The sequence below is a fragment of the Capricornis sumatraensis genome, chromosome 2 (genome assembly GCF_032405125.1).
Source record: "Capricornis sumatraensis isolate serow.1 chromosome 2, serow.2, whole genome shotgun sequence".
Taxonomy (NCBI): domain Eukaryota; kingdom Metazoa; phylum Chordata; class Mammalia; order Artiodactyla; family Bovidae; genus Capricornis; species Capricornis sumatraensis.
In genome coordinates this window covers 167,165,761-167,180,677 of record NC_091070.1, presented here as the reverse complement: position 1 = coordinate 167,180,677, position 14,917 = coordinate 167,165,761, and the positions used below count along the sequence as shown (strand labels likewise).

The 14,917-nt window shown below is 36.1% G+C and overlaps 1 protein-coding gene across 1 annotated transcript in view; it reads left to right on the top strand.

Annotated features, from left to right (window-relative positions):
* MIGA1 (mitoguardin 1) overlaps positions 1–14,711 on the top strand; it is a 73,058-nt gene extending 58,347 nt beyond the window's left edge. Inside the window, exons 9-16 of the mRNA XM_068965197.1 lie at positions 4,048–4,166; positions 4,416–4,488; positions 5,174–5,260; positions 7,079–7,177; positions 8,602–8,736; positions 10,068–10,121; positions 12,370–12,486; positions 14,493–14,711. Of these exons, the coding sequence (XP_068821298.1) occupies positions 4,048–4,166; positions 4,416–4,488; positions 5,174–5,260; positions 7,079–7,177; positions 8,602–8,736; positions 10,068–10,121; positions 12,370–12,486; positions 14,493–14,711 (903 nt within the window). The remainder of the gene's footprint in view (positions 1–4,047; positions 4,167–4,415; positions 4,489–5,173; positions 5,261–7,078; positions 7,178–8,601; positions 8,737–10,067; positions 10,122–12,369; positions 12,487–14,492) is intronic.
* The last annotated feature ends 206 nt before the right edge of the window (positions 14,712–14,917 follow it).

The following is a 14,917-nucleotide window of genomic DNA, read 5'->3' as shown; positions in this document are numbered from 1 at the left end:
ATAAATCAAAACTTGACTCTGGAATCTCTTATTGTTGGTTTTGTTCACTTCTTATTAGTATAAAGTATTTTATGTAGCAAATTTAATTGGAGCCCTAGTTTCCTCTGTAGGATTTTTTCTACTGGTAGATCCTATTTGTTTCAACAGTGATACAAAACATTAAACTATTTACTATCTAAAGAATTTCCACACTAATTTTTTAAACTGTTATCTTTCTTTTTAACCTCAAAAACACTTTTCCTTTAGCATAATCTATTTTCTGTAAAATATAAAGGGAAATATTAGTTAAAGCTGACAGTATGTAAAGTCAGATATTGTCATTTCTGTCTACTTTTTTTTTGCCTCTGGACTAATAGACATATATATATATATATATATATGGACACTATCCAAAATAATGCTAACACTTAAACTACTCCTTTGGATTTTTGGATAAGGCTGATAGTAGAGTACATATCGTTTGATATTTAAAAGTACATATAAGCTCTGGAATAAATGCCTGGTTATAAGTTCTGCCATTTAGTAGTGGGCCTTGGGGCAAGTTCCTGCTAATCTAAATCTCTGTTTCTTTGCCTCTGAAATGTAGATAGTAATTTGTTGTTCAGTCACTCAGTCGGTCCAGTTCTTTGTGACCCCATGGACTGACTGCAGCATGCTAGGCTTCCCTGTCCCTCACCATCCCCCAGAGTTTGCTCAAACTCAAATCCACTGAGTCAGTGATGCCGTCCAACCATCTCATCCTCTGTTGTCCCCTTCTCCTCCTGTCCTCAGTCTTTCCCAGCATCAGAGTCTTTTCCAGTGAGTCAGGTCTTCGCATCAGGTGGCCAAAGTGTTGGAGTTTCAGTTTCAGCATCAGTCCTTCCAGTGAATATTCAGGGTCGATTTCCTTTAGGATTGACTGGTTTGATCTCCTTGCTGTCCAAGGATTCTCAAAAAAGCCTTCCTCCTTTATCAGTGGTTGTAAAGAAGTGAGATAGTTGAATATTTAGCACAGCATTTAGCATAGCACACTGGGTGGAAATGAAGTGCCAGAACTACAGCATGGAGAAACACTTCTGAAATAGTAGGATAAAAGCTTCCAAAGATCTCCTCCACAAAAGCAATGAAAACTCTGGCAAAAATTGTCAGAAATTTTCAGAACTCTGAAAATTAAACACTTGTAAAAATTCAGAGAGCATTTATTTAAGGACAATGGCTGAATCTCCATGGGAAGAGTGAACTTTGTAAATCTTTTCTTTAACTGTTAAAAATTTTTGGCTCTGCTCAGTCTTTGTTGCTGCCTGAGGCTTTCTCTAGTTGTGGTGAGTGGGAGGTTGCAGTGCATGGGCCTCTCATTATGGTGGCTTTACTTGTTGCAGATCACAGGCTCTAGGGTGTGCAGGCTTCAGTACTTGTGGCCCATGGGCCCAGTAGTTGCAGCTCACCAGCTCTAGAGCTCAGGCACAGTAGTTGTGGGTCAGCTGCCTTTTAGCATGTGGAATCCTCTTGGACCAGGGGTCAAACCTGTGTCCCTTGCGTTGGCAGGTGGACTCTCAACCACTGGGATCACCAGGGAACGCCACACTGTAAACTTTTAACTTGTTTGTTTTCCATCCCTCTCTCCAGAGGAGTCTTGAAAACCAACAGGTTCACCACTGTGGTGACTGTGAAAATCAAGGGCTCAGCAGCCACTGGAAGAAACTTAATAGCTTTGGAGCCTCCCAAAAGTCCCATCAGTAGAGAATTGTCACCATTTAACCTGTATGGCAGCTCCTTGCAAAGCTCCGTTCTAAGGATTTGTCTTTATTTGACCAGACTTAGAGCTTGCTATGTACAAAGTTTCTATCCCTAGAATCTTGTTGAAAAATATCAGCGGGAATTAACACTGCAGCTGCTTGAAGTGGTAATACCATCAGAGCTAGTAAGAAGGTGAACAAAAAACTTAAAGGAAAAATTGGGCAATGAGCTTTGAAAAGCTCCAGCATATTCCTGAGAATCTAGAAGGCCACAAGCATGTGCGGGGCTATGCCTGTGTCCAGGGAAGACCTTAGAAATCCCTAACCTGTCACCTCTGGCCAACTTTCATGTTCTGCACAAAACAAAACTTAAGATGGACAAAAGAAAAAAAAAGCAATTAATTTGTGTTTATCAGAAGTAGAAACTTTTGTGCTCTAAAGGACACCAACAGGAAAGTGAGAAGGTAGTAGAATGGGAGAAAATATTTGTAAACCATGTAGCTGATAAAGGTCTTATATCCAGAATATATAAAGAACTGTTGTAACCCAGCAATAAGTGGACAAATAACCTAACTTAAAAATGTGCCAGGGATGTCAATAGATATTTTTCCAAAGAAGATACACAAGGGCCAATAAGGATATGAAAGATATTGCACATCATTAGTCATTAGAGAAACTTAAACCACTTCACACCCACTAGGGTGGCTATAATAAAACAAGATGGACAATAACAATTGTTGACAGAAGTGTGGAAAAATTTAAATCATTATACATTGCTAATGGGAATGGAAAGTGGTGCAGCCACTTTGCAAAAACAGTTTCCTCAAAAAGTTAAACACAAAGTTACCATTTGACACTTCCATTTTTTAGTTATATACTCAAGGGAATTGAAAACATAAAAAACTTGTTCAGTTCAGTCGCTCAGTGGTGTCCAACTCTTTGTGACCCCATGGACTGCAGCACGCCAGGCTTCCCTGTCCATCACCAACTCTTGGAGCCTACTCAAACCCATGTCCATTGAGTTGGTGATGCCGTCCAACCATCTCGTCCTCTGTCGTTCCCTTCTCCTCCTGCCTTCCATCTTTCCCAGCATCAGGGTCTTTTCCAGTGAGTCGGTTCTTCACATCAGGTCGCCAAAGTATTGGAGTTTCAGCTTCAGGATCAGTCCTTCCAATGAATATTCAGGACTGAAAAAAACTTGTACATAAATGTTTAAAGCAGTCTTATTCATGACTATCAGAAAGTGGAAAAAACCCACAAGTCTGTCAGCTGTGGAAAGGATAAACAAAATGTGATATACTCAACACAATTCAGTCATAAAAAAGGATGGAGTACTGTTATATGCTTCCTTATAGGTGAACCTTGGAAACATGATGCTACATGAAAGAAACCAAATGCAAAGTGCTGCATGTACTTAAATCTGTCTATATCTCCAGAGTGGAAACTTCACAGACACTGAAAAATTATTGGTTCCCAGAGCCTGGAGAGAAGGGGGATGGGGAGTGACTGCTAACAGGCAGAGGGTTTCTTGTTGGCATAGCATAAAAATATTTTGAAATTGCAAAGTGGTGTTGATTGCATAACCCAGTGAATGTACTAAAAACCACTGAATTGCGTACTTAAATGGGTGAATTTTATAGTATGTGAATTATATCTCAATAAGGTGTAGTTTATTTTATTTTTAAAAACCAAAAACTCCTACAGCATTCTATTTAAGTGGATCACCTGGTATTGAAAAATAAAATTGCTCTGGAGTTTTCCTGCTTAGCTGGCAACTCTGTAGTGTTTACAGTTATTTTTTAATGAACTGTCAGAAGGCTGAAGTTCCATTTGTAGAGTTGTTATGCTAGCCAGAGTACATGACTATTTTTCAGTTATACAAATGTTAATCAAAGATACACATAAGAAAAAAAATTCCCTAGAATTCACCAAGTTGAGATTATTACAGTATTTTTGTAGAAAGTTTTACTTAACATACAGTCATTAGTTATAATACTTTAAAGCATTCTTTGGATGATAAAAAATTCTCTTTTTTTTCCAGTGCTTCATCATCAATTATTATTGTTGATGAGCTGTGAAATACTGCTTTTCTGTACACTCTGTGAATTTAAGTAGTTGGATTCAAAATAAACTAAGCTTGTTATAAAGTTTTACTCCTTACAACTGAATTTTGAAATAAAACGAATTCAGATCTTACTAGTTGTAAAATCTTGCTGAATTATTTTCACATTTTAATCAGATTGAGTATATTAGTAAGATCCTATTTTTTATTTTTTATAATTTTTCATCCTGTATCATCAGTGTAGTCTGTGTTAACACACTGTATTCTTAGCTTGCAGAGCACAAAGAAGTGCGGCATACCTACAGCCTGGAGTCCCTTTGCCACTGCCCTTTTTACGAAGAGGCCATGCGCTTAGTTGAAGAAGGAAAAATTTACTCGAGAGTGCTTAGGTATCATGCTTATGTTTATGAAAAATATTAAGATGCTGTTGATATGTTTTCTGATATTTGTTTAAAATATTTATGAGAATAGGGGGAAAATGTTTTTAGGCTCAACACAATTTTTTAATGTATTTTGTCAGTATTGAAAAGACATGTGTTTTTTATTAAGGTCCTGAGGTTAAGCCTTATTCCAAACTTGTAGTAGTAGGCTTGATCTTAAATGCACTTTAACAGTTGTTTCCCCTGTTTGTTACTTAGAACTGAAATGTTGGAGTGCCTAGGAGACAGTGATTTTCTTGCCAAACTTCACTGTATTCGACAGGCTTTTCAGGTATTTTTTTTTTTAACATTAAGTGACTTCATCCAGCCACTCATCCCCACCCTCATGCTATAGAGTCCAGCTGAATATAAACAGGACAGCTCTTTGCTCTTTATTATCCTTATTTGTAACGGCAAATAAAAAGTACTGTTTATTTTTCCTCCCTGCTGTCTCCCGTCATTTGTCTTCATTTGTCATCCTCTCCTGTAACTTCCTGGGTCTACCACATTTTGTCAGAATACAATATTTTGATGCCAGAGATGTGTGTGTACAAATAACTGCTTAGAATATAAGTCCTTTTTCTTATCAATTAGTATGTGTTCTAGAATGTTTTTCACTTGACTCAGTTGTAAAATCACCAATTTCCTAAGGTAAAATAAGGTCATTTAACAACAAAATTCTCTTTATTTTTCTGTTCTAGAGTTGTGTAGTTATTTCAAATTTTTCACATATTAAATTGAACAAATTTAAATTCAGATTTATCTCCCTTTAATCTTTTGAAATTTTCTGTTCAAGAGCTCTTTTTATCCTAGTTACTTAGGACTTTTTAATTCCTGTGGTGTACCTGCTGAAATAGTACCATATACCATGTATTAACTGTATTAGGGTTATTTGTACATACATGTGCTATAAAGTCAGATATCCATTCAAATTAACTATAGGTTTCCTTTTTTCTTTGGGGATGGATATTTTTCAGGTAATTCTTTCAGAAACAGCCAACAGGATATTCCTTGTTGAGAGTGGAAGGAAAATTTTGTCAGCGTTAATTGTAAAAGCACGAAAGGTAAACTTGTTTTGTTAGCAAGTTTATTTTATTGTTATTATTTCAATTGAACTGATGATTAAAATCATTAAATTTTTAATAGAAGAAAATGTTTTTTTAGATATTTGTAAAAATTCACATACTAAAAATAAATAACCCCTAAAGTATTTCTGCTTGGGTTGGTTTATCTTCTGTGTATAAAGTTCATACAGTTTTGAGCAAGTTGATGAATATATTCACATTTCCCATTAAAAAATCTGTTAATGTCATGGTAAGAATTATCATTAAATCAGCTATATGGCCACCACTATTGTTATTTCTGATACCTCTTTTCTTATGCCTCCCTCAATCCTGTTCAGTAAGAAGGTCCTAGGAAATAGTGTAGATCTCAGAAATCTGGAAATACAAACTGAACTGCCTCTCACTCTTACTCATCTTCATGGGTCTGAATGAGGCAGAAGCAATGGCAAGAATTTTATTAATACTGTAAGGAACCACTTTTCATTTATGCAGGATGTGTCTAGATGATGAAAAAAAAGAAACCTCAAACAGACTTTCCCTGAGCCATTTGAACACCTGGTTTTCAAACACAATCCCTTTGAACCTCAGTTCCCTCATTTGTATAATAGAATTATATTTATGGTACCCTATTTCAGAGTTCTTATGATGATTAAATAAGTGATAAATAGGAAAACATATTTTAAAAGTGCTATATAAATTTGCAGTTTAGTTGCTAAGTCGTGTCTGACTCTACAGGATACGGTAGCCCTCCAGACTCCTCTTTCCATGGGATTTCCCAGCAAGAATGCTGGAGTGGGTGGCCATTCCATCTCCTGGGGATCTTCTGACCCATGGATTGAATCCACGTCTCCTGCATTGGCAGGCAGATTCTTTACCACTGAGCCACCAGGGAAGCCCAGTATAAATTTAGGATCATATTAACTACTTATAATTTCCAATGTAAATCTTTTTAAAAAACAAACAAACAAAAGAAACAGAATATTTAATAATTATATGAAAAAGTTCCATAGTATTATAGTCAAATAAATTCAAATTAAAATAGCACAATAGGACTTCCCTGACAGTCCAGTGGTTAAGACTGAGATTCCAGTGCAGGGGGTGTGGGTTCCATATCTGGTCAGGGAACTTAAGATCCCACATGCTACGAGGCCAAAAGATTTTAAAACTAATAATAAACAAAACATAGTAGCCTGTTCCGCCTATCAGATTGCCACCACTAGAAAGACAGTGCTGGTTGCTCAGTCCTGTGTGAATCTTTGTGACCCCACGGACTGGAGCCTGCTAGGCTCCTCTGTCCATGGAATTCTCCAGGCAAGAATACTCGAGTGGGTTGTCATGCCCTTCTCCAGAGGATCTTCCTGACCCAGGGATCGAACCCAGGTCTCCCTCATTGCAGGCAGAAAGACAGTAAACCCAATATAAATCTTTCTTGGCCTTCCCAAGGCTGATAAACCCATTGATTTGAATTAGAGTATGATTTGAACTAGAGTTCCTCCGAAAGGAATAGAACTCTATCAAAAGCATCACATAGTATCTTCTGTAACCAAGTTTTCATCTTAAGGACTAACCTAAATAAGCACATATATTTGAGTAGTAAGCATTTGCTTATGACATTTTACTTACATTCTTAGTCTTGACTTCTGCAGAATTTTGGACTAACAAAATAAACCAAACAAATATGGCATACCTTGAAAATGTTTTAATTGTTACCTAATAGAATGAAGATCTTACAAGCTTACTTGAAGAGTATATTTACTTTGAGGGTTTGAGCATTGTTATAAAGTTGAGATTAAAATTAAAGTGTGTTTTCTTCTGCAGAATCCAAAGAAGTTTGAAGATGTTTTTGATGAAATGATCTATTTTTTAGAGCAGACTGATCACTGGGATAATACTGAAATGGAACTTGCTGCTAGAGGAGTAAGTCAGATTTTTTATAATATTTATCCCCTTTCATTATTTATATATAATATTTACATAATTTGAGGCCACTGTTTCCTTGTCCTTGTTAAATGACAGTAAAACCAATTTTGTGATGGTGATTATGATACAGTCGTAAACAATAGCAACCACAGTCTTTATACATTAGGGCAACAATTGAAAATAGTATATTTAAAAAAAAAAAAACCTTTGTTCCTTCTTACGCTTTTTCCTTCCTTCCAAAACTCAATGAGCAGAGCCTTTAGCAGAGTGGTAATGGTAACCTGTGTAAGGGTGGTTTCAGATAGGATAGTGGCAGCTCAGGAGATGGGGGATTGGCTACATATACAGGATCAAACAAAAATACATATATTGAGAATAATCAGTGAGATTTCTTATGATTATAGAAGTGAGGTATAAAAAGCTAGGGTTGGAATTGGAGCTATTAGCGTGAATTCATAGTTTACTAAATAGAGAAATAAATAGGAAGGTTTGCATATACGTAAACATACATAAACTTACTAACTCTATTCACAGAGAGGGTCTGGGAGCAAGAACACCTCAAAGGAAATTATCCCTAACACACAGATCTTGGCTTCTAAGTCCCACTCTCCGCTAAAAGGAACTAGGACTCCTTGGAAATTTGGCTGATTTCAGCACTAGGATACAAAAAGCATGTGATGAGCCTGGAATATTTTGTTGTAATGGAAGCTTAAAGAATGAGTTTGCAAGGGGCTTTCTCATTGTAAGGCTTTCTTGGCAGAGAAAACAGTAGATGCCAAAACACAGAGGCACAGTCTTCACAGTCCTTCTTTCTCTGGTGTTCCTTCACTCAGTTAAGAACCTCTCAGTATCTAGTTCACACATGGTATAGCATATAGTACAATACAGTCTGCATGAATGATAGAGTAAGAGATTCATAATGTGGTGGAGAAGACAGGCAGATATACCAGTAACTAAATGACAGGCTTCCCCTGTGGCTCAGCTGATAAAGAATATGCCTGCAATGCTGGAGACCTGGGTTCAATCCCTGGGTTGGGAGGATCCCCTAGAGAAGGGAAAGGCTACCCACTCCAGTATTCTGGCCTAGAGAATTCCGAGTCGCAAAGAGTCGGACACGACTGAGTGACTTTCACAAAAATGACAGAGCAGAAAGAGCCTGTAGATACCATAATAAAAGCTTGGACGAAGGACTTCTAGAACAGAGTGGAGGGAGAGATTAATTTCACCTGATGGGATCTAGGAAGGAACAACTAACACGTGAATTACAGTTTTTGCGTGTGAGTTGTTTTCAGTGTTGTCTCTCCTCTTTTAACCTGATTCAACTAAAAACGCGCTGCTGTTGTCATATATGAAGCCCTCACTCAGACTTTATTTCAGCTCTCTGTAATAATAATTTCTATTTAACTTACAATTTAATACAGGTAAAAAATCTAAACTTTTATGATGTTGTTTTGGATTTTATATTAATGGATTCCTTTGAAGATTTAGAAAACCCACCTACATCCATACAGAATGTAGTAAATAATCGCTGGCTAAACTCCTCCTTCAAAGAAACTGTAAGTGATGGTTCATGTTTCTCAACATTTAAATTTGATAAAAAAGTAGTCAGAGCTGAGAAGATGAATAAGATTAATATATATAAATATATGTCTGCCTGTAGAACGACTGTTATGGAAACTGAGCTCATCCTTTGATATTGGGATCAGATGTGTATGATATATAACATATGAAAGTGAAATTTTCCTTTGGGCTCGTCTATCAGTCCCTGCCTTGACTTTGAGGACCCAGTATTTCTTTAGATCTCAAAAAACACTTGGGTTTCAAACTAGGTCAGGCCTAACAAAAAATTGTAATTGAAATGACTCTATGGCTAAATAAAAATGTAGCAGTTTCAGTGAAAAGATGATATATATATTTTTGGAGGAAAATACAGAGCTTCTTGTTCCCAAATACTATAAAAAATTCAAGTAGAAGGGAATCCCCTGGTGGTCCAGTGGTTAGGATTCCACACTCTCAGTGCCAGAAGGCCTAGGTTCAATCCCTGGTCAAGGAATGAAGAACCCCAGGCATGGACTTGCAAACCCCTCCCCCCTACACACACACAAAGATGATTAAGGTAGAAAAAAATAAGAATGTGCAAAAATAAAATGGGTTTAAACTGTATTGTATGCTTTGGATATTTTTAGTTTCTGTTGTTTTTTGTACTAAGATTTCTATTTAACTTTTTTTTTTTGTTGGGCTGAAGTGTGTGCCTTGAAGTAGGTGGAATTAGTGAAAGTTTAAATCTTTAGAAAACTAAAAAAAGTTTCAATTGGGTATTTCACAGTTATTTTGGAAATGCCTGATACTACATTTTAAAGCATTTTTTCATAAATCCACTTTTCCCTCAAAGTATGTTTTAACCATAAAAGGTGGATGTTCTCCATTTCCGTAACTGCTTTGGGACAGTGACCTTGATCAAAGTTAGGTCATGCCACAGTAGGGTCAGTTTTCTTCAGAATCCACTTGGGTGTTTTAGTTCCTGTTATTAGGGATGTCTCTTAGTTCTTTATTTGAATAAAACTTTTGGCTCAACTTATAACTATTTCCAGCACTACTACAGTTCTTGAGGAAAAAATGTTACTTGAATTTAATGACTGAGTTCCTTGGCACCAGAGTTCAGCCTTTCTGTGTCAGTGGCTTTGAATTTAATTTTAAAATTTATAAATACCTTTTCATTAATATTTACAAACAATGGAAAGAACATGAACTAGTTCTTTTTAGTTAATATTTTAAACAGTTTAGACCTTTTAACTTTGAATTTCTAATAAAAGTCATTCTTTTTTAAATGGAAAGTTCATAAAATTATTCATTTAAATTTTGCTTTTTCTCCTGTGTATATATTTAGGCTGTGGCTTCAAGTTGTTGGTCAGTGTTGAAACAGAAAAGGCAACAGATGAAGGTAAAACGCATCACGTCTTGGACTTCTTCATAATCTGAGGCTCTTGTTGAAGGAGCGTCTGCGTGTTTTCGATGGGGGATGGCAGCTCATAAGCCCTGTCCTTCAAGCTCGATGAGTGATCTGTTGGCACTGGGTTGGGTTCTCTGGTTTTGAAGTTGGGAACAGAGTTTTTGCTTTATGTTTTTTCACTTAATGATATTACAAGATTTAAAAAATTGTTTAACATAGTGGATGTTATTTTGTGTAATCCCATTGAGAAATGATGATTGATTCTTAAAGCTGCTTTATTTAACACCAAAAATCACCTCAAAGTCTATATCCTGTGCCCACACTGTACACCCTCCAGCCCATCTCACCCTCCACACACTGCTCTCGCCACACACTCCTTTGGTAAAGGATGGACTCGAGTGTGACTGGTTCCAAATGCCACTTGTCAGCCATGACCTGGGGCAAGTCTTAACCTTCCTATGCCTTAGTTTCCTCATCTCTAAAGAAGAGCATAGTATCTACCTTGTGGGGTCTTTTGTTAGGATCAAAGTGCTTAGAGTAGTGCTTGGCATAGTACATTATGCAAGTGTTGGTTATCATTATTATTTTTTTATTACTTGCCCACTGACCTATAGTATTTTATCATGTCCATATTTCTAAGCCTGAGCCTTATAACTTTGAGATAGTATTTCTGAGGGCAGTGTGTTTGAACATAGTCCTCACAGCACCTGCAGAAGGGTGCTTATTACAAATAATTCTGGAGACCATATATTTGAATAATTGTGGTTCAAAAGATGTTGAACAGGGATGTATTGTAAAACATGGGGAATGTAGCTAATATTTTGTAATAACTGTAAGTGTAATGTAACCTTTAAAAATTGTATAAAAAATGAGGGACTTCCCTTGCAGTCCAGTGGTTAAGACTCCATGCTTCCACTGCAGGGGGTGCAGGTTCAACCCCTGGTCCAGGGACTAGGACCCTGCATGCCGGGCAGCACAGCCAAAAAAAAAGAAGAAAAAAAATTGTACAAAAAATGATTCCAAAGACCCTGTGTTTTAAACAAGTTCCCCAAAGATGACTAGAAACTCTAATGTTTGAGAAACACTGGTTTAGGGCTGGGGAACAGACTTGTAGACTTGGGTTTGATTTTCATATTCACTGGTATGATCATAGGTAAGTTACTGTCAGCTGACCTTCAGTTTTCCTACTTGCAAAATGGAATTAATACTTGCCTCATAAAGCTGCTGTAAAGATGAAAGGAGGTAAAACATAAAAATTAAAAGAGTAAATATATAAAAAAGTAAATATAAAAAAGTTTAATAAATAGTAGTATCCATAATAATAGCAATTATTATAGAATATTATTAATAATGTTATTATTATTATACCTAACCTTATTTCTTCTTAATATAAATCTTGTGCCTTGGACTACTGTTCTTCATGTACCCACAGATGCCTATATATTTCACCTATTGGTGAACTATTTCCTATACCTGGAATGCCATACTCTATCCTCTGTGCTTAAATAATTCTTAACCTACTGTTGAGTTCAGCTTACATTACTCCCTGGTGCCTGTGCTAACTTCTTACCTGTCTGAATTCCTAGTATAGTTAATATAAATATAGGATTTAGAATTTTAATATATGTAGAACATCTCTTAGACTATTGTCAATGTATCCATGAAAACCTTTTGGCCTTTACTTAAGTTTGTGAGTTAGGATAGCTTTTATAACCCCTCTGAAGTCTCACTTTTTATGACTGATAATGATGTTAACATGATCTACTTTTTCAGGAACATTTTATTAAATTAGGTAGAACTTAGCTCATTATCTTGAATATAATAGGTACTTAATCAATGTAAATTTTATTTTAGTCTTTTTCGGATAATCTCAGTAAGTGAGTAGAAGGTCTTCAATTCTACTGAACTAGCTAAAACCATGGTAGTCTCATTAATCCTAAAAATTGTACTGCTAAGGAACATTGTAGCATTATTGTTATTGCTTGGTTACAGCACTGTGATTTCTTTTTTATGAGGTGAAAATGTCTTTAAGAAGTAATGTTTTCAGCACATTGAAATTGTTGGATAGATTATGAAAGGTTCCTAAAACATTCTGTGACTCCTAACTGTTCCTTGTAAGTTTATTAGACTGGCTTATCACTGACCCTTGGTCTGTCCTCAAAAAGAGCTGGTCATATGATGGCTAGCAAGCAAATGGAGGAAGGCAAAAATAATTTGTTTCTCCTTTATTTTGCAACAGATCCCAGATGGATTTTTTGCCCATTTTTATGCCATTTGTGAGCAGATCAGCCCTGTCCTAGCCTGGGGCTTTTTGGGTCCTAGAAATTCTCTCTATGATTTATGTTGCTTCTTCAAGGTATGTTCAGTCATTGAATCATTTGTTTTTTCTAAATTGAAAAAAAGTTTTACTGTTCCTTTTTGCTTTTGTAGAGGAAAGAATGTTATTTAAATATAAACTTATAAAAGTCATCCATGCCAGTGGAACGGTTTTATATAGATCTGTGCTTTATCCTGGAGAAGAGACAACAATTCCATTCACCATATCAATTCCTTCTGTAATGGATACATGTTTTCATATGTGTTACAATGTTAAACAAGTTGCTATAGATAATTCTTCATGCCTGACACTTTTGAAATTTGTAAAACAAATGATATCTATTTTATTGTACATGTAGTAGTTTAAAAATAAGTTCTGGTTCAAAATAATGTGAATGATAAAATCCTGGCTATAAGAAAGAAGATGGGAGTTTAAAATGGTATTCTAATATCAGCAATTTAAATTGACCAAAGCACAAATTGCATCTTGTTGCAGAATTTTCTGCCTGGCACAGTGCCAATAAAAGTCTCACTATTTAATAGTCCTTAATTTAGACTGAGTTTAAAGGAGCAAATAAAAGTAAACATAATCTAATATAAATTTGAAAGTTTTTGATATTTGGGGTTTTGGATGTTTCTCTCTACCTTTCATTTAAAAAATTAAATTATTTTGTTTATGTGCTATTAATGTAGCATTTATGTAAATAGCTTAGGACTTTTTTTTTTTTTTTTTACTGTCATTGAAAACTCATACATCTTTGATGCATTTACTTGACCTCTCAACTGTAAGGTGGGTGTTTAGTGGGAAAACTTTGGACTGGGAATTGTCTACCCTTAATGAACATTCGTGACTGTGGGCAAATCATGCTTTGTTCTCCTCCTTATCATCTGTGAAATGAGGGTACTGGACAAGTTGATTGCCAACAACCCTTCCCAGATATAAAATCCATTGAAATCTATGATGTGCCTTCTTAGTACTTCTTAACATTTGATTTCTGGAGCTTCCCTAGTAGCTCAGATGGTAAAGCATCCGGCTACAATGCAGGAGAAATGGATTTGATGCCGGAAGATCCCCTGAAGAAGGAAATGGCAACCCACTCCAGTATTCTTGCCTGGAGAATTCCATGGACAGAAGAGCCTGGCAGGCTGTGTGTGAGTGACTAACACACATAACATTTGGTTTTCTGTAGGATAGAAATTAAATATTCCTGTTTGTTTGTTTTCTTGTTGTTGCTCTTTGGAAATACTTTTTTCCATCACAACATAACAACCTGAGACTTAATACTTAGTAGTATACAAGATGCTTAAAATGAGTTTCAGCCTAAGTATTAAGTTACTGAAATGAAATATCCTTCACCATTTTCCACTGATTTGAGACCTGAAATTATTTTTATTTTTTACGTCTTAACTTTTTTTGGCACAGAAAAATAGGCATTTGGAATTTATAATTATTGGAAATAGTTTACTCTTCTGTCTTCAAATGGTACCAGTGCTCATAGGTAACACTGAAAACTTCAGTTATTGGGAATGGACTAATAATAGTAGACCCTTACATTTATATAGTGTTCTAGTGTTTACAGGCATTTCTCAGAGAGCTCTTTTTTGGTTGTTGACTGTTACGTTAGCCATGAGTAGTCAAAACAAGTAGTGAAGTGAAAGTGAAGTCACTCAGTCGTGTCCAACTCTTTGTGACCCCGTTGACTGTAGCCTACCAAGCTCCTCTGTCCATGGGATTCTCCAGGCAAGAATACTGAAGTGGGTTGCCATTTCCTTCTCCAAGGGATCTTCCCGACCCAGGGATTGAACCCGGGTTTCCCACATTGGAGGCAGACGCTTTAACCTCTGAGCCACCAGGGAAGTAACTAGCCCTTATTTTACCGAAAAAGAAAAGACCTTCCAAAAAAGTTGAAACACTTTTCCACTGAGATTTGAAATTAGTAGTGGAAGTGACTCCTAATTCAACATTTGTTACAATATTATTAACTATTTGGATTTAATATAATTTTGGTCTAACAAGTGCCAATTTGTTTTGTGTTCATCTTCCAGAATCAAGTTCTTTTCTTTCTCAAAGACATTTTTGATTTTGAGAAGGTACGCTATTCCAGTATAGAGTCTCTAGCTGAAGACCTCATGCAGCTGCTTATTCGCCGCACTGAACTTTTAATGGCCTGTCTTGGAGCTGATGCACTGAGGCATACAAGTAGCTGTTTAAATAGTCATGTTCCTGTTATGCCCAGTGGCCTATTAGAAGCCAAAGTACAATAAGTACCATAAAAATCAGACAGTTTGAGTGTGCTATGAAATATTTTAAGGTGACTGTTAATTTTGTAACATATATTACAGAATTGGTGGATATGGACTCAGGGAGGATTAAAAAAACCTTGTGAAGAATGAGTGATTGTACTGTACTTAAACAGAAGTTCTGTCTTTGAATCCCTGTGTAGTGTATCCAAAGTGTCTTTTTACAAGCT